The sequence below is a fragment of the Lagopus leucura genome, unplaced genomic scaffold, assembly GCF_019238085.1.
Source record: "Lagopus leucura isolate 7727_CA_CO unplaced genomic scaffold, USGS_WTPT01 Super-Scaffold_100012, whole genome shotgun sequence".
Lineage (NCBI taxonomy): Eukaryota > Metazoa > Chordata > Aves > Galliformes > Phasianidae > Lagopus > Lagopus leucura.
Genome location: NW_024962267.1, coordinates 825,217 through 848,267, shown reverse-complemented (window position 1 = coordinate 848,267; position 23,051 = coordinate 825,217). Strand labels below are relative to the sequence as shown.

Sequence of the window (23,051 nt, the reverse complement as noted above, 5' to 3'; positions counted from 1 at the left end):
CAACTAAGGTGATGAAATGTTTATAATAGATATTTTTAATAAATATAATATATATGACTATGTTCCAGTTACATACAAATTTGAATATTAAATACACTGTATTATAAATCAAGAAAAACTGCACAAATCCAGAATCTGACCCTGCAATCTCCATTGCAAGAGTAATCCATGACTTCAAAATGACAATTTGAGGAGAAAAGGATTATACTTGTGAGTTTGTTCACAGGGTCAGATCAGTTCTGACTTTAAAAACAACTTTAATCTCAACTAGTCAAGATGGGTCTCCTAAAATCACTCCAGTAAAATGACTTAAAAAAAAATTGGAACAACTGTTTCAAGTTCACCATGAGTGAAGATTAAGTTTTCTCACACAGGAAAAGTAGCAAAATACAGTACAAACCTATTAACAGGTAAGTTGAATTTGAAAGAAACTGCTTGTTAAATTTATGATATGAATACTGATAAATGGTCAATATCAGCAAAAGAAATGAAGATTTTTGGCATTGGCTACTGCAGACTTTTGCACAGATAGCAGACAATGTAGACATTTAGACAAAGAGTAATGAGACAAACATTGCACTACATTACCTGCGCTAGTTTGAGATGAAAGACAAAAGTTACAAGATCAAATCAGTTATATCTATTGGCTGTGGCACTCCTTTCATTCATTTGTTTAAAAAAAAAAAAATAAAAGTTTTAGAACAGGTCATAGACAAGTCTCTCGGTCGACACCTTTCCCTGAGTCAGCTTTCTTCTCTTGTCTGATTTCAGCACTAGAAAAAGAAGAGGAAAAAAAAATATTGCAGTTGCACTATCATACATATTATATATATGTATATACAGATCTGAAAACCAATACTGTACTGATATTATAATTAATTTTACATGCTGCATAACACAAACTGGGAAGCAAGTGAAGGCTGCTGTGTTGAATGGTGCAGAAGACATCAGCCAGCAGTTTAGTGACGAGGTGAGTGGAGAACTTAAGATGTACAGAAAAACAAGTCAGCCAGCATGCAAGCAGGTAGGCACTTTTTTTTTTTTTTGGCAAATACAACTGTTAAATAGTAATAATGTACAGTTCCCAGACAATACCAGCATTTTCTTAAATGGCACAAACAAGAGGTTACAGTAAGTATTTCTTTAACACATATTCTGTTGCTTATACATTTGGAAGGAACGTTTCAGAAGTAAAGCAGTGCAAGCCATTTTATAGCTGTAGTATTTGGCTTTCAGTCTTCCCTGATGGGAGATGGGAGTGGCAGAGGGGCAGGGAGATGACAATATTCCCTGCTTGGATCTCAGTTTAGCATATACTCGCTCACATACACACATAAGAAATAATGTATTTCCTAGTGGTTTAATTTTTTTTTTTTTTTTTTTAATCAGCTAAAAGATCACATAAAAGCAGAGTTCAAATTCAGATTCAGTTTTTTTTTTTTTTCCCCAATTAAACACTGTTGATTTGCCTACAGAAAGTAATATACGTGCAAAGCAGATGATATTCTTTTTTGTGAAGTGGGTCCTAATTTACAACAGCATAAATATGTAAATTTAAAAAGTCCAGTTGTTACAGTGAGTTTTAGTCACTACAAGAATGAAAAAATAGAAGAAATGCCACAACACAGGCAAATCAAGCCTTCAACAAAGAGGGGCAGGGTATCTAAACAGATGTTTCTGAGAACAAACCTCTATCAAGCACAACCTACCAGTTTTCATGGGAATAATTCCTTAACTAGAATGAATGAAAAATAGGCTGAGTTAAACAAGGCATGAAAGAAAGAAAGATCAATTCTCAAATTATTAATGTGATCATGAACAATTTTACAATCATCTGACGTTTTCCTTCATGTTAAAATTGCTTTAAGGAAACAATTCTATTCAGCCAAAGCTTACTTCTATGCCTATGGCTGCTTCTAGAGGTGTTAATGGAAATAACTGAAAAATACCAACTTCTGCCACGTCAACTGCCAGATCTGTCACCTTCTGTAGAACAGTGATAAAACTGGGTATGCACACACTTTCTGCACACAAAGGACACACAAACAAATTCTTGGTGGATTAACTTAAAATGTAACAGTACAGCTGGCAGTTACCTGTGCTTAGCAAAAGCAAACACTGAGGATATACTGTGTCTTTAAAGCCTATACTATTTCCAGGCTTTAGCTGCCCCCAATACCAGGAAAGCCTTCCTTTTATTTAGGATTTGCATCCCCTGCAGATGTGGGTTAGGACAGCTAAAACTATGGTCAGATCTTCTCCATATGTTTTGAAATTGCTGCTTGACAGATTTAATATTATAGGCAAAGACAGAAGATAGAATTGAGCACCAGGGCACCTATCAGGACAGGCTACACTCAGAAGCTGACTTTCAGATGCCTAGGCGCTTTAATGACAAAAAATTAAGGTATTAAGGTAGAACTCAGCTGCTTGCATGGTTAGATGCCTGCTAAGTAAATCTCAAGCAAGTAACCTCTTCAGATATGTAATACCATTGTCAATCTGTGATGTTAGAATCATCACATACTCCTTTGTCTCCCCGTTGCTTGAAAGAGCAATCTCTCTCTGGGATCACTGTAGTTTATTATGGACTGGTCTGTCATTGCTCAAGTCAACTCAGTATTTAATTAGTGGGAAGTACTTTCAGATTTTATATATTTTGAAAATAGTTCTACGTTGTTAATTGATCAGTCCCTAATTTAAAAGGCATTACATGAAATCATAGTACACTATCATAATTTAATTATCTCTATTAAATTTTAATGATGCCTTTAAAGTTCAACTACAGAAGTACATAGTAGTCCTTTTCCTACTGTCACATATACTTATCTTATACCAGTACCTAAAATTACCATTAATTACAAAATAATGTTTCCCCACTCACCTCCCTGTGGTAAGACACCCCTCAGTAAAGGGAATTGCGTGGTACTTGATCATTTACAAAAATTATGACTGCTGCCTATCCTAAGCTTTCATTTTTTTCTCAGTGCTTACCTAGGACAAAGTTATTCTTAACTATATGTGTATATGCACATTATATGTGCATTCAGGATTTTAATGCTTTTTTTAGTTGTCTCTAATACAAAATCAATATTGTCTGTTATCACAAGCAAGCCCTCCAAATTCACAGTTCTTAGAATCTACTTCCATCTGTGAATCTGAGACAAACTAGAGCACATGAAAAAAGATTTCAGATTCTTCACTAGTAATTCATTTGCAACAGGACATTCGTATCTAAAACCCAACAGTGATCCCTTAGTTCCTTTTCACTTGAGTCCTTAGTTTTGTGAATGAAGATACACGAACAGAATAAAAATCTAGGTTGAGCCAAAGAAGCTTTTGAGAAAATGAACTGCTATTTTGCTGCAGTGTAAAAGCAAAACCATCTTTTACCATTGTTGTCTGAGCCACAGTCTCAGCATTGCTCTTTGCTCAGAGGATCTTTGAAAAATCTCAGGTAAAGAATTACATGTCTACATAATTTATCATAATATCAGAGAAAGTAACATCTACCAGAAAAATTACAACTCCTGAATACCCACTGGCAGTGAATTTCTTCTCTTTCTCCAGACTTGCACTGCCTGGGCAACAGAGGCATGTAAGGTAAGAAAATCATATTGCACATCCTTCTCCTGTGCACCACACCGATACCACTGTGACAGGATTGTTTTTAGCCTACATGTAAGGCAGAGGACAAAGCAGAACTACATCACTATTCTGTCTGTCAGTAAAATAGTATTAAAATTAATGTGCTGATCCATGGATGCTTGAAACGAAGATTCTGCAGTCGTTAACTGTTCATCTTGTTTATGCTGTTTAGGGAAAGGAATAACACTGAAAGGCAGCATGCCATTTTGGGGTGACAAAATTAAAAAGCAGTATTTCAGTACAAATTGTTTTCCCTTAGTGCATCTCTTCACCATAAAACAATGACTAGATATTTCAAACTTAGAACTTGTTTTGAATATGAGACTTAGAAATGTACAGAATATCACTTTGCCTTTTAAAAAAAGACAAATATACTGAAAAAAATTCAATTTAGCATTTAAATATCTTGTATCTACAGTTTCTACTTTTAATATAATAAAATTCAAATTTTATAATGTTAAAGAGATGTGAAGAAAACATTTGCACATTCCTATTTCAAATGTCTTTTTATTCTGCCTCCCCAAAAATTACACAGTCAAGTCACTTGGGTTCCTAGACAACACCACTTTGAATTGGAAGATACAACCAAGGAAAAGTTTGGGGGATGGGGTCTTACCTTTGGGGAAATCAGCTTCTAGATTGATTAGGAAGGGGAGCTTATGACAGAAATGTGATATAAAACAATTAAGTAGAAAATACTGTTACATTTTAAATTTATAGAATTGGAAAATCTTATTTACAATAGTACTGTGCTTATACTTATTCCTGTTATACTTTTCTAGCACAGACAAAATATCATTGGTTCATTTTACATTTTCTGTGGATTAAACTTTGAGATATTTAACTATTTTGAGTACAACTGAAGTAGGCATGAAAAAGGTTACCAGAAGTGATGCAATCTTTAAATTATTTTCACTCCAATATTAGTAGATCACATCAAAATATTGGGCTCTTCATATAGCTATTTCCAGGGCAGTGATAACCACTTCTTTTTCAAGAGGGGAGAACAAAAGCAAGCAGAACAACAGCTGTTGTGCAATATCCAGGTGTAAGCTGGTGGTTCATTGCACAAGCATTAAGCATGCTCAACTTCATTTTCTACTGTAGCATAATTAAATTACATGCAAATATTTGTGTTATGGGGTTTTTTTGCTTGTGTTTTTTTTTTTTTGTTTGTTTGTTTTTTTAATAAATACACATAGTGTATCAGTGTTTTGACCTTAGAATATTTGACTAGACAGAAGCAAAAGGAAACCTCAAGAACTAAAACTGCAAGATGCTAAAAGTCTTTCTAATCCCTAGCAAAATGTTCTAATATTGGTTTGAATCTGTAAGCATAACATAGTAGGAAAAAAAAAAAGATCAAAACCTTTTAGAAGGAAAGCTTGACTCCTTATCTTTTGCATTCTCAGAGGATATCAACAGTGTCTTCCACACAGCAGTTTTTGCCATCTCATCAGAAATGTTTATCACAGATGGATCATCTCTAGGCAAGAATAAAAGTAAATACACAATAAAACAATTGGCATTCATTCTTTGTTAATTATTAACTATACAAAAGCCCTTGGAAACTGATAGTGGTGACAATAAACAAGCAATACAATTTAAGACAAATCTTGGCACATTTTTAGAATGTTCCTCATCTAACAGCAATTAGTTACACAATATATTTTATTGATGTTAATATGATTAACAACTAATAGAAAATTTTTAAATTTAGAACTTCAGAATAGTCCTGAATAGAATAGTTCAGAATTGGCTACTAATTTCACGCTAAATAAAAGTTAAGAATATTCTTAAGTGCATTATGATATTATTTGTCAGATGTTCCTTGAACATAGGCCCATAGGCATGGGCCACCAGCACCATCTCCAGGAAGCCTGTTCTGTGAAAGCAAGTATTTGCCCAAGATCTCACAGTTTGCCAGTGGCATAGCTGGATTTAACAAGAACTCTAACAGCTCCAAACAGTTATCAAGGTACTTATGTTTGGAAACATCAGCCGCTTTGAAAACAATTTAAAAGCTATCAAAAACATGAAAAAGTCAAAGATTTAAGTGATCTAAAAAAAATGGCCTGATAAAACAAGATAATCAGTAGCTTTAATCAGTAATGTGTAGCCCTTAGCTGCTTTGAATATGTATTTTTACACATAAGAGTAATAATCCTTGAAGAGTTTGTCTGTACATTATTTCCAACTCTGGCTAATACATGGTTTGACACTAAGATCTCAGTAAACTTGTTTTCACATTGTTTAGGGGAATCCCTTTATCAACCAATACATTGATCCTTCTTTTCAGCTGTAGGCCTGAGGCCCTTGCAGTAAAGAACTGTACAAATTATTCAGGCAACTTTAACTAAGCAAACATGCTATAAATTATATATTGCTAATATAAAACAGAACAAAATGTGTAGAGAAAAGAAAATGAACATTAGAAATGTGATTAATCAAAAATAAGAAACAGTGTAGGATTTTTCAGATACACAGACAGTAAAACATTACATCTATTTGCCTTAGGATACGCTAAGATAATATCAAAATATAAGATATGGCCATTCTGGGACATGAGTGTTCTACAAATTTGTGGTAATGCAGAGATTCCTATCAGCAGATATTTCCAATCTTCATTATTAACTTTCTGAAAACTGTCAATAAGAGTAAGGTCTTATTGGGCTGGTCAGTAATAACACACTTGACAAAACAGAACGTTTCGTACGAAAATGTTCCATCATTCCATTATGCCTCATCTGCTCCAGACAACTCTTAATTTACTTACTATCTCACACAGCTAGGATCTTAATTAGAATGTTACAAAACATGATACTGTAAAGAGCCTAGGCTTTTTTTCCAGTATGTTCAAGACTGTTCTTGTTCCCTAGCAATCATGAGAGTGAAGGATTTGTCTTTTCTACACCTTCCTTTCACACTGTATATATCAGAAGCCAAAGTTGCTTCTGAATAGCCGAATCCTGCTATCTTGTCCAAGGGCAAATGAAGTCCTCTTCCTAAGGACTGTGATATCTTATGGAAATACTAGAAAGGGGTACAGCTTGTTAAACACTGCATTATATGGTTCAGTGCACAGGGCTTACTCTACTATCAGACGTGCATTCTCCTAACATTCAATGAACATTAAGAATAAATATGGTGGCATGTTTATTTTTATTTAATTGCAACTCACCTAAAAGAGGAAATGTATATTTTACCTGTAATGTCCTTCTAGAGGCAATTGAACAGTCCCTTCCTCTTCCATCGCTAACATACTTTGCTCTTCCTAGGAAGAAGGAACTTAAATGTGAGACAGGATATATTGTTGTGAAAACTTAATTATAAGCATCTTACCCCTTAATATTTACTATTTGTTAATGATTCCTAAAATAAGATTCTCAACTCTTAATTTGAATATTCAAGATTGACACCCCGCTATTTCGAAGCAATATCTCCAATTAATGTTACTTATCAATACCAAATAGAGGAGACACTTTTTTAATAAAGACAACTTTGTAATGAGATGGCGAATTTTAAATATCACACTTAACCTAGACACATGCATAGCATCATTAACATACGAAAATTAAGGCAGTCAAATTTAAGTTTGTGCACACAGTTTAAATACTGATTGAAGTTTTAATGCAATGAAAGGTAGTGCAACAAGATGCCAATATTAGTTTTCACCTAAACAGGGAAAATAAATTTTTATGATTCTATGAGAACTAGATGTATCTACAACAAATCTATTGTCAAATAATTACAACTTTAGGAAATATAAGGGGGAAGGGGAGAACAAAACAGCCTCCCCCTCCTGTCTGAGACAAAGAAAAAACAGCCTGTCTTTCAGACCATAACAGCTCATGGCTCCACAGGTATGAGCTGAAGGAAGATTCTGAAGACTCCCCACCACTGTTAGGTCAGGAAAACCAGAGCAGTCATGACAAGACATTAGCTATAAAGCAAAACCTCTGAAATAAGGGTGGCTTAAGGCCTAAATTACTGGCAACCATGTAAGTAGGTGATTCTGTACGCTTCCCCAGAACCCACATGGCTCTTGTAATCAATGTTTTCATACATAGCAAAACAGCTGCCAGGAGGTTAACATGCCTTCATGTGGAATAACTATCAGATCCTGCCCTATACTGTTGCACTGTGTGTGTGTGAGCATAGCAACACACAAGGACCGCCTGTTCTTTTTTCCCTTTATTAGATGGCTTGGTAACAACTTACCCTGGTGTTTAGTGAAAAGCATGATTTAAAGTGACATTGGCTTTCCCAAAAAGAGAAGCATGTCATTCCCTGGCCAGCCACCCAAAACCTGACAAATCTCACACACGTTTGTAAATTGGCATTAGCTAGAAGAATTGAGGTGATTTTCCAGTTTCCTTCATGTTTTACTACTACAGCTATTTTAAAAGTTGTGATTTTTTTTTTCCTCCAAATGGGAGAAGTCACTTTTGTTCATTCTGGTCTCAGAAAGACTTGATTACATCAAATTGCTGACAAAGAAGATCTGTGAGAAGAAGGCAAAAAAAATATCCACTATAAATGTAGAATGCCGTGGAAAAACATGGCCTAAAAATATAAAAACAACTTAAGTGATGAAGTTAGGATCCAATGAAGTTTCAGATCTTGTCAACTATATTTCTGAATATTCTTGTGGGTAGAATACTTCTATTTTTAAAAGCCGTGTGATAGCAACTCTCCAATTAATTCCTTAGGCTACATGTCAGAAGTTTTATTACTAGTTAATTTTGTCATTTCCAGGCTTCACAGCTTTATAAGTTTTTGACAGTTGAACAGTTTTAATAATAGCTTCAAATATTTAGAAATGCCAAAATATGTAAAAATAGCCTCTCAAAACAGACAGTGAATGAAATAAAGTAACACCAGTAGATTTTCCCAATTTTGTTTTATGCTGCCATCTTACCAAGTATGAGAAGCAAAGTGACAAATAACCAAAATATAAGAGTAACAAATTTTTCCTGTAACCAGACCCAAAAAAAGAGACGTATCTTAATTATTTTTGGTTACTCTGAATTGCTATGAAAGCTAAATACTGTGATGAAATAACAGGGTTTTTTATTATTATTATTTATATAGTTCAAAGGGGAAAAAACAAACCATGCACTTGAACTTCATCCTAATATCTTTTCAGGCACGTACTAAATAGTAACTGTGGTATGTATTACCTAGGTAGAACTTTTTCCCAAACGAATTTTGTTAAAGTACATAACATGCATTAAAGAAACCAAAGTTACATTCTCCAGATCACAGCTGAGGCAGTGAGTTGTCAAAGGTCACAAAAGAATGCAAAAGGGAGAGAAAATTAGTCCTCATGACAAAGTTCAACTTATTAGCTCATGTCCTATTTCTGTAAACCGACTTACCAAGGGGAATCCCTACACATACATTTTCACTGGTCTCAGATACCTCATGGCTTCTCTGAGGATAAATTGCTGATTTATCCATTCACATTATCTAGTTCTTGCAGTACACTTGTACCACCAAAATCTTATGCCTCATGGGTCCCAGGCCTTTGCAAAGTCTCCAGGGTAACTTAGAAATTGCAACTCCTGTACAAAAAAAGTGCCCAGAGCACTGAAATTACCACAGCCTTCCAAGACAACATTAGAACAGCCTAGACCTTTGCCTCCTCATGCCACAACCACCTTACATCATACTAGGGCAGGACACACAACAGACATTTAAAAGAACAAGGCACTGACATATTCTTACAACTGCTTCTACAGTTAGTGCTTTTCCATCAAGACCTGTCCTTCATTTATTTGGACCTATGACTTAGGAACACAACCCTAATGCCCCCTAACAGTTGGCATTCAATCAGGTAAATATGAATAATGGCAACAGAGGAGAAAGCTATCAGGGCCCCCACACAGGAAGTTACTTTGTATTCTTTCAGCTTAACACAATATTCAAACAAGCAACTCAAGAAGTGCATTCTAGTGGAAAATGATATCAGATGCAAAACTGATTAGAAAACTAAAGTCAGAAATCTGAAGATTTGATTAACAGGGTAAGCAAAATCACTGACATTTTTTCACTAGAAAGTGGAAGTAAATGGTTTCTGCAGTGGCAGAAGGGAAATGCTCATCCAAGATATAGCAAATCTGCTTGTTGCATTGAATATGCCTTCATTACAGAATTTTTCTCTAATTGTCTAAAGGAGATATTGGTAACATATTACAAAAAATAAATAAATAAATAAATAAAACCTAACCAACCAAACAGAAAACAACAAAACCATCCAAACAATAAAACCATCCAAACGATGAAACCACCATCCCAAAACAAGAAGAATCCACACCTGAAACCAGGACCCACCTCTTTCTCTGCGTCTTCTAGTTTCTTTTTCTTGCTCTCAGGCATCAAATCATCTAACCAACTGAGCTCCCGTTTAGTGAAAAAAAAATCCATGAGTTTTCGGACAAACACCAAAGCTAAGACCTGTAATGATATTTATTCAAAGAATTAGGAAATTAAACAAACAAAATTGACAGTTCTACTTCCAAAAGTCACCACAGTTTTTCAGCTGGAATGTTATTGTTCATACTGGACAGGTCAACGCCTGGACTTCCTTTATTTGGAATTAGTGTGAATTGAAGCATTTCACAATGATGGAAGTTCAGTACTTCTCTTTTATTTCACATTAGTGAAATAGTCAAGCAAACATCAGTTAACCAGCTGGACAGATTCTTATTTCCAGCAAGGTATAGAAACAAAGTTCCTCTATGCAATAAACAGTCTTCCTTACTAAGTAACCGTTCTTTCTGTAAAACAGGTTAAGCACTGCTCCTTAAACAAAAGCATCATATCAATTTCTAAAATTTGAAAGAATTTTCTTTAAGGAAATACAGTAGGACCATCCACAGCTATAAACTTAGTGCAACCTAGACTCAAATTTGAGTTCATATACATAACTTTATTTACATAACATAAATTGACCTTGCACACTGAATCAAAGCAATATTATAATTAACCATCCACAACTAACTTTCTTCTTCAATAACAACGACCCAAAATTAAGAAGAAAATGAGTTTTTAGGGGAAATAAAAAATATTCCATACCATCATGGGAAAGACAATAGCAGCTCTTGAAACCTTTATAATCCATAGGAGTACAAGACAACTCAGCTGAATTACAGTGAAGAGATGGACTTTTCTAAGAGGAACATGCCTCAGATAAATAAAATCTGGCTGATGCTTTGCAGGCATCCAGAATAATTTTATCCTGTCAAAAAGCTGAAAGAGATATTTTTAAAAATTTGCATCAAAACATGCTGATATTTACAGACTACATAAGATAGCATGGTTATCCTAAGAATCGTGTTATTATAAACATAAAAACTGCAGAAGTTCAAGTGCATAGAAAGAAACTACCACAGTTACAATCATAAACTATGAATCTGTGCGAGTCCAACAGTGGATATGCAGTCCTCTCTCTGGTCAAGCCACACCAGTAAGAATAAGAATCACATTATTTATGAAAAATGTAATTATTTCATTAGTCATACTTGTCAAGTTCCTTTTTTACACTTGTCTCATGTATTTTCTATTGCAGATGTGCTGAGGTACACTTGAAACTTTGGGTTTGTTTCAATCAGATGGGCTACAATTTATTGCCATGCCAATTAACGCTACAGCAGTCTACAAGAAATGGCACATAAATACTCAATCTGACTGCTGAAGTGCCTGGCTTGCACCAGGAGCTCATACTTAAGGCCACTGTAGGAATGCTGCCCTTCCTCTAAGCCTGTCCTACAGCCCTAAAGCCATAAGTTTAGCAGCAATTAAGTAAAACAGTTCCACCAGCTGGGGAATTTATTTGCAGAGGAAAGATCTTCCAAATCACACCTCAGTTTTATGGCACATATACAAAAGCTTCATATAGGCAAAGTTCAAGATCAAGTATGTAATTACAAAGGCACTAATCTGGAAGCTGAAAAGGCAGCAGGCAAACAAATGAAAGGGGAGACAGAGAGGGATGAGAACCCAACATTTGTTACTCAGGTTTTAGATTCAGTGAAATAAGCATCTAACAAAAATATGGAGCACAGTGCCTAAAGGAAATATCCTAGTTAGAGAGAATCCATTCTCCTTTTTAAGTGAGTCACTTTCAAGAATTTAAGGCTGACAAGATTCCTTTAAGATCATATGGAAAAGAATGAAATAATTGAATAAAATTAGCTCCACATTTAAAAGAAAGCACTGTCAGGAACACACTCCGTGAATGCATTTTACCTGAATTCCCTTTAGAGATGAAGCACCCATGTAAAGGAATACTCCGTAAAGTACTGGCATAGGGATAAACTGCACCAAAAAAAAAAAAAAAAAAAAAAAAGGAAAGGAAACACATTAAATAGAATTTTAAAATATTAAATGCTAAGCAGTTGAAATTCAATGTGCCATATGCCTGCATTAATCAGACAGGTTGTAAACTCAGATTCCTCTATTACAAATTAATAACGATACTCAGAGTATAAAGCAAAAGACTAATCTGGCTCCATAGTTTTATTCTCCTTCCATGGCCAGAACTGAGGCCAACATATTTTATTCACTATTAATAAAATTAACAGAACTGCAAGAAAAATGTGTGTGTTAGATTCATACTGAAATATTTTACTTAAAGGACTGTTCAAGAGGATCTGAATAGTAGAATTATAATCCTCAAAAACCTGTTCATGATACACGCAGAATATTTCATATATAGCCAATGGAAAATTTCTATACTGTAAGCATTTTAAAATGGTGGATGATTTTCATGGAATGGCATGGAAAAGAGCACTTAAAATATTCAGACACTCATGTATGAAGTGTGTAGTTACAAAATATTTCCGTACATAAGTATCTTTTTTATATACTTAATGCATAAAATTTGTCTAGTTTGCTTTCACTAATTATTACATACATGTATGTAATAAAATACTGCACAAGTTCTAAAGGCTTACTCCCTTTACTGTGACAATGTGCAAGTCTAAATTCTGATTTTACTGAAGCCAATGGCAGTATTTACTGATTTCCCTGTGGCCTAAAAATTCTTAAAAATATTATAAAAATAAAGTTGATATTACAGCACTTGACTAGACATCCAGTTTCAGGACATTGGTGAGCAGCATAGGGCATGCTGACAGCATGAGATAATTTTTCGGTTCATGCCAAGTAATTAACCACAAAGAGTCTCCTGCAACTGTGGAAATATTTTTTAAATTAGCTAGTAATCACAACATTCTTTAAAATTATTTGAAGACATTTACTTAATGATATAGCTCAGCCAGGCTGGCTCATAATAATATTTGCCTTGAGCCCAAAGTACAGAGAAAAGATAAATCTTGATACGTTACAGGTCAATGGTAGAATTTATTTTGACTTCAGTAAGACCAAACTTTTATTACAAGGCTTCTGCTACACAAATGTTATGTGTCCAAAGCTGTTTCATTATGCAAAATTAGAATTCCATTTTAGATTATCATTGTGAATCTAAACATGATAGTAATATGCCTGGAAAAGACATTAAGTAATATAGTAACAACAGTGAAATGTTCTGTGCAGTGCATTATTATTTAGCATTTCCTTATTTCCCCCAAATTACCTTCAGAATACTTGTCAAAAAGACAGATGAGCCCATGAGTACAAAAATCATGAGCCCTGTGACTCTTTGCTCCCGGATTCCAAGAAATTTCGGCTGTTCCCCTGGAGCAGAACACTCTGATTCCAGTTTTAAGCTGTTCACATGAGAAATAGAGAGGACAGTGGCTGCAACAAACCACGGCAATCCCATAATGGAACACACTCCAAGCATGACTGCCACCATGAGTAAGTCAAGATGGTATCCACACCCTTTCTGTTTAAGAAGGAAAAAAAAAAGAAAAAAAAAAGATATAAAATGACACCTGCATTAAGGAGAGCACTCCTGGCAGGCATTCCTAATGAACAACTAGAGATGATTTAAAATTCTGTGACTTATAGCCAAAAAATCACTTTCTCCTAAAGCAGTATCCAGGCTGGGGCAGTAGTGGTGGTAAACCAGTTATCTAAGGGGATCTCCTGAGTTCCTGCTAGCTCACATGAAACAATTTTGTTAGTCACATTCCTGTTATCAGTAAATGTATGTATTATGAGTCCAAAACAATTTTGTGCCACAATAATAAGCAGAAATTTTATAAATGAGATAACAGCGAGAAAATGGAAGATACAGGTATTTTTCCAGTTTAACTAAATCTCTTAATAACATCGGATGCTAGTGTGCAGACCATCCACTTGCACAGCCAACTTTTCTTGCAAATTTGAAAATTGCTGATGAACTGCATCAAACTTGGTCACACGAATGTTTCTTAGCATAGCTGGAAAGAATATTTTCTGATTTAATAAGGCTCCTGAAATGCTATTTAGCTGCAAGTTTTTTTCCTTTAAAAAGTCAGGTAATGATTTATCTCCACAAAATTCTGCAATATGGCAACAAATTCAATGTCATGGTCTGATGAAGCAGCGACATTCATGCAAACAATAATATGTTGAACCATAACTTTGCCTGCAAACCCATGCAAATGCATTTTGACATAAAAAAAGTAACTAAACTAAACTTGGAAAGGTTTGCTACAGCGACTGCCAAAAACTGAAATGCAGAATTTGCTATGGGAAGTATATAAAAAGAGGGGGAAACGAGCTGGAAGCAAACAAGTCATTTCTTTCTGAAGACAACTTTTTTTTTTTTTTTTCTAAAATGGGAAGTGTCTGGGTTTATGAAAATGTAAGCCACATGAAAATGCCATCTTATTTACTTACATTATTTGAAAAGGGGAATTCATATAAAGAAAATTTTTAAAATGCAACTCTAGCCACCTTCCCTCACTCCCTCAAAGCACTTATAAGTCTTATTTCCAAGACATATCTTAAACTCAGAGCTGCGTCAAACAAAGATATTAGTTACATGCACAACGCACTCAAAGAGTCTAATTCTAAATCCTAAGAGAGACACCTTTTTTTACCTTCTGACACATTTATAAGGAATGTATCTGCTAATGCATACAGAATCTGAGAGCATTTCCTCACATTCATACATGATCTGAGGAACCTGACATATGGGAAGAAAAGGAAGCATAGCAACAGGTGATGCTACACCAGACCCCAGCAAAACTAAAACGCAGCAAGACAAGGGGGCAGCCAGGAGGACCATCTGACTCCCAGATGCCAGTGCTGAAAAAACACATTCCAAAGCTTGGCAGCAAATTCCTGCATCTGTCAAGTTAACCACATGCAATGCTATGGATTGACATGAGGAGCCAGGCTGACAAAGAGGGCAAAAAAAGAACATATCAAATGTCACAATCATCCAAGAAGAGGCAGTGCAGAGTGAAGGTTGCAAATGCATTTGCTAAAGCAACTTGGGATTGGATTCCTGCTTATTAAAACTATGTCAAAAAAAAAGCCTAAGCTTGCTGCATATACATGTACAGAAACCTGCTGCTACATTTTGCCCAACAGTTTTTCAGAGGGGTGATGTCCCTTTTTCTCTCTCCATCTGTAGGCAACTGAAGTGTTAGAGAACAGAGCAAAGAGTTACCCTATGTTTGAAGAACCCATTGTGCCTCTAAAGTTCAGTTTTATTCTCTTTTTATTTAGGAGGAAGAGCAAACAAAAAAAAATCCCATATTACAGAATGGCCCCCAGTCTTTCAAAAACCCATTCTGCAGAACAACACTATCAATATCTGAAGGGGCAATCAATGTGATTAAGGAAACAATTAACTTCATGATTTTTCTCTTGAGATGAATTGATATCATACTACAAATAAATCATTGAAGAAAACACTGTCTTGATTCAGAACCTCTGCTCCAAATAATACGAGCAAAGACTTTTCCAAGGTAACAGATCAAAGACACAGGGCATAGGTACCACATGGACAAACAGGAAAAAAGTGTAACAATATAAAGAAGCACTATATTAAATAAATTAGCATCCTTGAGTAGATGAAGCTACATGATTGAAAATGACAATGAAAAGTATTTGATGGAATACCTTTAGTTTATGCTCTTTTCTATTTATAATGACAGCTGTAATTTGCTGGTCCATAAAAATAAGGATAGTACAAAGCAGAGCTGGAATTACAGCAGCTATCACTGTCCACCAAGGATTAGGCCCCAAAGGAGTAATAAACCATCCACGATCATCTCTGGTGGGCTACAAAAAGAAAGTCATGCATGGCTAGTCAGAACTCTAAGGACTACGCATGCGAGAACACAGAAAAACGTTTCTAGCATTCAATTTTCTTTAAAATGAATAAATAATCTCTCTATGTGAAACAACAGAAAAATGCTAAACTTCCCATAATATAAAGATGACAAAGTATATGTAATATAATATATTGCAGACTCAGGTGTATTTGGAAAGAGTCAGTTACACAGGTCATTATTCAGAGCAGTTGTTTAGCACTCAGTGAGCACAACAAATTCACATACTTCCTGACAATAAAAGCATGATAAAATTACTAAAAAATTACTGTAGTGCACTAATACTTTTTTTTTCCAAAATAATCAGGCTGTGCAACTTATCATCAAATTACCTTAAAAGCGTTTGGAACTTGAAGTTTTGGTGATGGGATCCCAATGGCATAGTCAATTAAAACCATGGACAAAATAGTAAGAAAGACAGCAAAATCGCTGACAACAGATCGTACCTATCAGGAGAAACAACAATTTTAACCACACCACTTACATGGTTTAGGACCTACTAGAACTTATTTCTCTTCAGAGTTCCATTTTTTGCTTACAGATAAAAATATTTATTCTAGTTCAAATTTTTAACAGAGGACAGATAATAGTGTCCACTTTACCAGCAGTAAACTGAATTTGCAAAACAAATGCAATTAATTCTTGCACAAAACTAACCACAACTTCTGAATTAAACAATGTGACACACCTTTGTTGGGAAGTATCGGCTAGTTTTGAACTGCTTCAGTGTGGATGACAGAGTTACTGTAGAAAAAAATAAGATGACAGACCAGAAAAGGACATCTGGAACATAAGGACCATGGTGACCACAGGCTCGTCCAACAAATTCTCCATGAAGCTTTTTACATTCCTATCAGAGAGAACAAATTAGTATTGTTCTGAAAAATATCCATGCTTATTCTGGTAATTTCTTTCCCATTCCTTTCCTAAGTTGCAAGTAAACTAGACTGTATTTAGACATATTACAATCTTCTTTAGGCACTCTTTTAAAATTAAGACTACTTGTATTTCTATCTGATCTCAAAAGTATCTCTGAAAAGCCTCAAACTCTCAAAAGAATCACAGTTTTTAACCATATTGGATAATAGAGTCACTAAGACATAACATAAATAATTCATATAAAACTAGATATATTTAAAACAGAACATGTACATATATTTACTTTATGCCCCAAACTTCCCAATTTGAAAGTTTGGGGAAAAAAAAACAAAAAAAAAACAAAACAAAAAAAAAAAAACAAAGAGAAAGGCTACTCCTGATATATCCACATGAAATGACTTTTTGTTTTAGCTCCACAGGCCAAGCTGTTGATAGAAAAGCTGCTTCGAATGTATAGTATTAGCTTAAAACGAGACCAATACTTTTAATACCACATGAGGGCAGCACATTCCACAAATTACCTTTTGCTTTAAAAAAGCGATCGGGCAAAACACCGCAAAATCCAAACTCTGTATTAACTTTACTGAATGTAATTTAAGATCAACCATGCAGGCATGCAGTAGAAAACATTTCTAGTAATTCTCCAATAGTATCCTTAGTTGTTACACTTCTTCCAAGGAGACAAGCTAAGGAATAGAGAGCAGCTATAAAAATAGGAACTACAAGCTCTGGACTTGTAATTCTTTCCTTCTCCTTACTCAACCCCCTCCACACATATGAAGCAAAAAGAAACACAGCATCCAGCAACTCCAGACAGCAGTATCCTGGCCAGATCAGGATCTTTTTGCTCCAAACATACTGGGTCACTGTGGCTTGCCATTTTATGAGAAACAGTCTATGAGCAAAGGGCTGGCTTGAAAAAAAACCATCATTCCTATTTGAAGATTTGAAAGCATTGAGATAAAACTATACCTATACTAGGACTCCTCAAATAAACATGATGTGGTTTTGATTGATGAAATAGGTTATAGATGTGTCAACTGGGGAAAAAAATATACAAATAATCAGAAAATCAAATAGAGAACTTGTCCAAGTCTGAGCTAGTACTTGATGCTGGGAGAACATGGGGATGAAATTCACTGTATAAGAGGTACCAACGCCATCTACTGAAAAGTACTTTGTCACCATTAGAATAAGAACTCTTTTCATGCTTGGTTTGTCCTAGATTGTAGAAAGCAAAACAAACAAACAAACAAACAAAAAAACAATTAAAAAAAAAATAATCGGTCTTCCTATGTTCTTTAAGAGAAGATATTTGTCCTTCATGGCCAGTTTATGTAATCAGAAACTCAGAACTTATAAATCTGACAAAAGAAACAAGAAAAATTAATCTTCAGAATACACAGAGAGGCTGACCAAATTTTTAAAGATAACTAAGTCTAATCTTTTACTGCATTTCAACAGGAGAACTGAAGTTTCCTGAGGATGCAACAGAAGCAAACATAAGAAAGTATGAAAAAAAATGGGTATTTATTTGACAACTGTAGTAATTCATGGGTAAAGATGGACAGTTACACTGCTACCCATTTAAACTCAAGTTTTGGTAATAAGCTTTTGAGAAGTTTTAAAGGGCTTTATATAATGCAGCTGGTCTTTTACATTTATATTTAAAACAAAATCTGTTATTTTAAATCTCTTCAGCTGCAAATGTACTCTGAAAAACACTGTCAGAGATCTGAGAAAGTGAGAGGAGGAGTCTGCCCCTGCACAGATGCTATTTGAGTGTGCTGCAGTTTTGGGAATATTCATTCTGGTTTGCTGGAATTCCTCAGGCCAGCAGTTCTCAAATTTCTCCCCGCTTGTTGCCACACCAACAGAGTTGAGGAGCAGCCCTTTCTATTAAAGCATAACAGTCATGGAAGGCAGCTCTTGCTTAACTCATGATAGGAAGACTGCAGTCTTCCATGCACCATGCACCATGACAGCAGTTCTTCTGCATTTTTGCCTTAGAAAGAAAAAGTGCTGGAGGTGATTGACTGGATTGGGTTTTAAGCACTTCATTTGATTATGCTTACAACAAGGTTGGGTTTTTTTGTTGTTTTTTGTTTGTTTGTTTTTTGAGATAGAAATAACTTATAGTTCTAACATCTCCTTGGCTTTACAATGAAGTGCTATCTTTGTGAGAAAAATTGGTAGCCAGACCTCAATATGACATTTTAATCAAATTGTGAAGGTTACTTTAATGAATGAAAATCTTTACTAGTAAATCCTTTAAATATAGAAAATGGTACAATTTGTACAATTTAGAAATAATGTATCTGTGTGAACAACCTGTCTTTTGCTTATTCCTGTCTTTCCACTCAGGGAACTAATTCACATAGAAATGATATATGTAACACTCAGGGCCTAGATAAGAGAAAAATGTGGCCACTGAACAGGAACACTGCAAAATGGCTCCCCTTCCTCTCCTTCATAGCGTGAACAGCTGGAAGAATGTTTTTGGGGAAGTAAATACTCCTAAAGTCTTTCTACACAAGAGAACTTCGGTTTCGCCATCTGGCAGAATTTAGGACAAACCCGTTATCATTTGACATGTTTAGACTTAATCTCAGTCAAACTCTTGTGCTAGCATGTCAAGGAGTTTCTAAAGCAGGGCACAGAATGAGCATACTTGCTTTAACATGTACTACCAAAGACTGCATAACAATCTAGGAAAATGTGTACAAAAAAAGATAATTCTACAAAGTCTAAGTTAACCTCTTTTCAGTTAAGTATATTATACACTTTGAACAAATAGGATCAGAAAAAACAGTACTTTTTCTATTTATATACTGTATTAAGGACAGATTGAATCATTCATGCTTACACCCTTACTCCCTAAGTCCCAGTATTTCACTTACTGACACAGTTAGGTTCCCCCATGGCACATCAGATGCAGATATATTGTAGTCCTGCCAGTATCGTAAGGTTTTATTGCTAGGATGCTCTGGTTCCACACAATTGCATCTGAAATGACAAAATAGTATATTTTCCTTAGTAACAAAAGACATACCAAATGGATCCAAATTATCAACATTATGATATATTAGAATTGTGCTCTACTTTGCCATGTAATTTTAGTTTAAATGAATTCAGTAAATGCATGCTCTGAAGCAGTTTGGAGTTCAGCAGCTAGTGCTATTACAGGAGTAAAAGTTGCTGTGAGGTGCATATGCATATATAGTATGTAACGTGTTTAATGTATTTAAACTACTGTCCACAGCATGTTTTCCACCTACTTTCCTCCTATTCTGATGTTTCTGAGTGCAGCTTTTGAACACTGACAATGTGCCAGTCCTATTCCCCTCTACCAGGCTGATACACTTCCCAAAAGCAAACTGTCTCTAATCTGTTTCTTTTTCTTTACCGCAGGGTCTTATCATTAAGACCAGACTAAGTGCCCAGTCAACTGCCAGGGCTCTGCAAGATCACCAGCACCAAAGGCTCCGTGAACTTGTGTCTATTGTTTTTCCTCTCCCTGCAGCTATGTTAAAAGCATGCTTTTCATTTTAAATTGCGTATTTTAACATGCAAAACATGAAGAGGCAGAGTGGGAGGACAGTACTGCAAAGAGGCAATTTGAAGAAAAAAATTAAGTCTTTTAAGCCTCTGAAGGAACTGAGGGAGGCTTTTCCTTTGACAGAGACTTCAAAATATGCAGAATACTCTGCAGGTTCCAAGATGTCAAGTGTGCTTTGCAATTCCCTTTAAATTAATCCTACTTCAAAAATCTGTAGTACTATCTACTCTGCTGGTATTTTAACTCACTTATGACAGGTGCAATTAGGTACTGCATTTCCTTTCCTGATTCTCAGTCGCTGGGTAAAGGATAAAATCTGATGATATAGCAGAGAACCATTAAGCACACATTTGTGTCCCATTTCCACCAGAGTATCGCGTTTCTCACTTAGCTAAGCCATCATTCTTTTTTCTGCAGACATCTTTCCACAAAACAAGGATGACGATTCCTATATAAACTTGTAATATTTTCTATACGTAGAATTCTGTCATCTACATTTTGACTACAAAATAGTGCTATTGTACTTCCATTACAATACTATGCATGTGACAAAATAGCTGCATTTAATAATTATATAGAGAAAGATGCAGGTTTTCTGTGTGCAGTTCCTTGCTTTCATTTTAAATGCAGCTATTTATAAAGAAAGAAAAATCCCTTACAGCCCATAAATAATTAAACAAAGCAATGCTATTCAGAAAAACAGAGGGCCTGAGCCAAAAGCCACTGCAGTAGACTGGATTTTTTCAAACAGACAAAGTGCTTTGGATCAGGCCCCAAGGGCATAATAAATGTGTGTTTAATGCATAGTTTTAAATATTACAAAATAGGTTAAATGAAGTGCATAACTAGCAGTGAGCTAAGGTAGCATAATAAGTCAATAAACGGTACGTCTATGTTATTACAAGAGAGTATTTGATGTTCATGCAACAATACAAGTGTGGCTATTTCAGGTTACTATTGGTTCTTGTGAGCACAGGAGCTCCCTGCCCCTGACGCCCATTGCTGATCGCAGAGTGGCCAGACGCTGGGCAATGGTCCATTGAGGTTTGATCACAGTAGGCCAAGGTAATGTGGGCTGCTCAATCACAGTCACTTCTTCCTCACTAGAAGGTAAGACTGTGAATGTCACCAACACTATATGGTATAGCTATACTTGCTGCAAACTGCAAATTTACATTTAGATAAGTCTCACAATTTAAGGTATAGTTCAAAACAGCTCAAGTAATTCAGCTTCAGATGAGATCATCCTCCTGCTTATTGCTAGATCAGTACCACTTTCCTTCTTCAGAGCTTTCAAGTCTGGCCTATACCAAGTTTCATGGGCATTTACCAGCAGCAGTTCACTCATCAAGTACAGTAACTTGAGCAAACTCTGCCCATGATGACCAAAAACTTTACCTTGAATCTAGATATTGCCAAGGAATGGACAAAGAATTACATTCTAATTGTAAAGATCCCACTTTTTATTGAAAGAGGTAAAATTAAAATCAGAGTAGACCATTGCTTAGCATTATAGAAATGGGAAACAATTCCTGTCCAAATCAGAAAATATAACTGGAGTTCCAGAACATAAAAAGTAACTACCAAAATGTGACGTTTCATTATAGATATAATTCTGTAATGATGAATATTTCCCAAAACAACTGACCTACGAAAAGAAACTCATACCAGAAAAGTAAGGTTTTCAAAAGTCTAAATTTCTTTTATTTTTTACTCTAATGGAGAGGTCAGCTCTCAGGACAAAAATATACTGAATTGTTAACTACAAACACCTATTTCTATTTTTTGATACCTTATTATTCAGAAGGCTGGCGAGTAAATATGTATTGCCTTTTGAAGGTTCCAGTGTACTTAAATCCTTGTAGAACTGTTCAAAGTGCTGAACGATTGCCAACTACAGATCTTTAACAATGGAAAAGAGACTATACATAAAGCTATAGACACATTTTCTAAGCAACAGGTTCAGGTTCAAACAGAGCAGGAACCATGCAAAACATTTCCATGCTGTTTAGTGATAAGGAGTCAGTAATCACCTTTGCTATGATAAAAGATAGGGAATGATTCTGGCCTTAAATGAATTATAATGGCCCTAAGCTGCTAGATGGAAAAATAAGCAGGGTAAGGAGTCTTCACTGTCTACATCTTCTAAGGTACTCAAGCAAATCAGGATGGGGATGACAAGAACTTAAGCTAAACTGTCTAACTTGTTTCTTAAGTCTCAATCTGCTATTTATTTATTATTAACTTGAGGCAGCCATTGTAACTTCACTATACACAAAATTTTCAACATCTTGGTCTGTTATCAAAGAGCAGAGATAGGATTTGACAACAGAGGCTTCAGATCATCTCAGATAACTAGAAGTGCTCTTCACTGTTCCCTAAAAGAAATAGTTAATAGTATCAATATTAGCACCCAAAAGATGGCCTGTATGACTAATACAGGTTAGCAGATCATAAACCTATTATTTTATATTAAAAGTTCTTCTCTCTTTTGCAGATCAGCAATAAAATGTACACATCATTGTTACTCAGCAAGTAGTCAGATAAAAGATTCTGGAATAAAACCACTGAATTCTGACTGTTTAATGCAAAACAAAAAAACTTGCTCCCTAGGCCTGTTTACTTGATTGAATTTAACATAGGTGTGGTGTGAAAATCCCTCTCATTTCCACCTCTCATCCCAATTCTTCAAGCTCTTTCTTCTCCATGTGTTAATGAAGCTCCTA

General features: G+C 35.3%; 1 protein-coding gene across 1 annotated transcript in view; it reads right to left on the bottom strand.

The window, feature by feature from the left end:
* Nucleotides 1-694: 694 nt before the first annotated feature.
* SLC4A10 (solute carrier family 4 member 10) overlaps nucleotides 695-23,051 on the bottom strand; it is a 118,541-nt gene continuing 96,184 nt past the window's right edge. The window contains exons 15-25 of the mRNA XM_042874402.1: nucleotides 19,667-19,772; nucleotides 16,576-16,737; nucleotides 16,220-16,333; nucleotides 15,676-15,837; nucleotides 13,250-13,501; nucleotides 11,902-11,970; nucleotides 10,729-10,902; nucleotides 9,985-10,107; nucleotides 6,855-6,922; nucleotides 5,018-5,134; nucleotides 695-773 (exon numbers count right to left, since the gene is read on the bottom strand). Coding sequence (XP_042730336.1) covers nucleotides 707-773; nucleotides 5,018-5,134; nucleotides 6,855-6,922; nucleotides 9,985-10,107; nucleotides 10,729-10,902; nucleotides 11,902-11,970; nucleotides 13,250-13,501; nucleotides 15,676-15,837; nucleotides 16,220-16,333; nucleotides 16,576-16,737; nucleotides 19,667-19,772 — 1,414 coding nt within the window. The 3' untranslated portion in view covers nucleotides 695-706. The remainder of the gene's footprint in view (nucleotides 774-5,017; nucleotides 5,135-6,854; nucleotides 6,923-9,984; nucleotides 10,108-10,728; nucleotides 10,903-11,901; nucleotides 11,971-13,249; nucleotides 13,502-15,675; nucleotides 15,838-16,219; nucleotides 16,334-16,575; nucleotides 16,738-19,666; nucleotides 19,773-23,051) is intronic.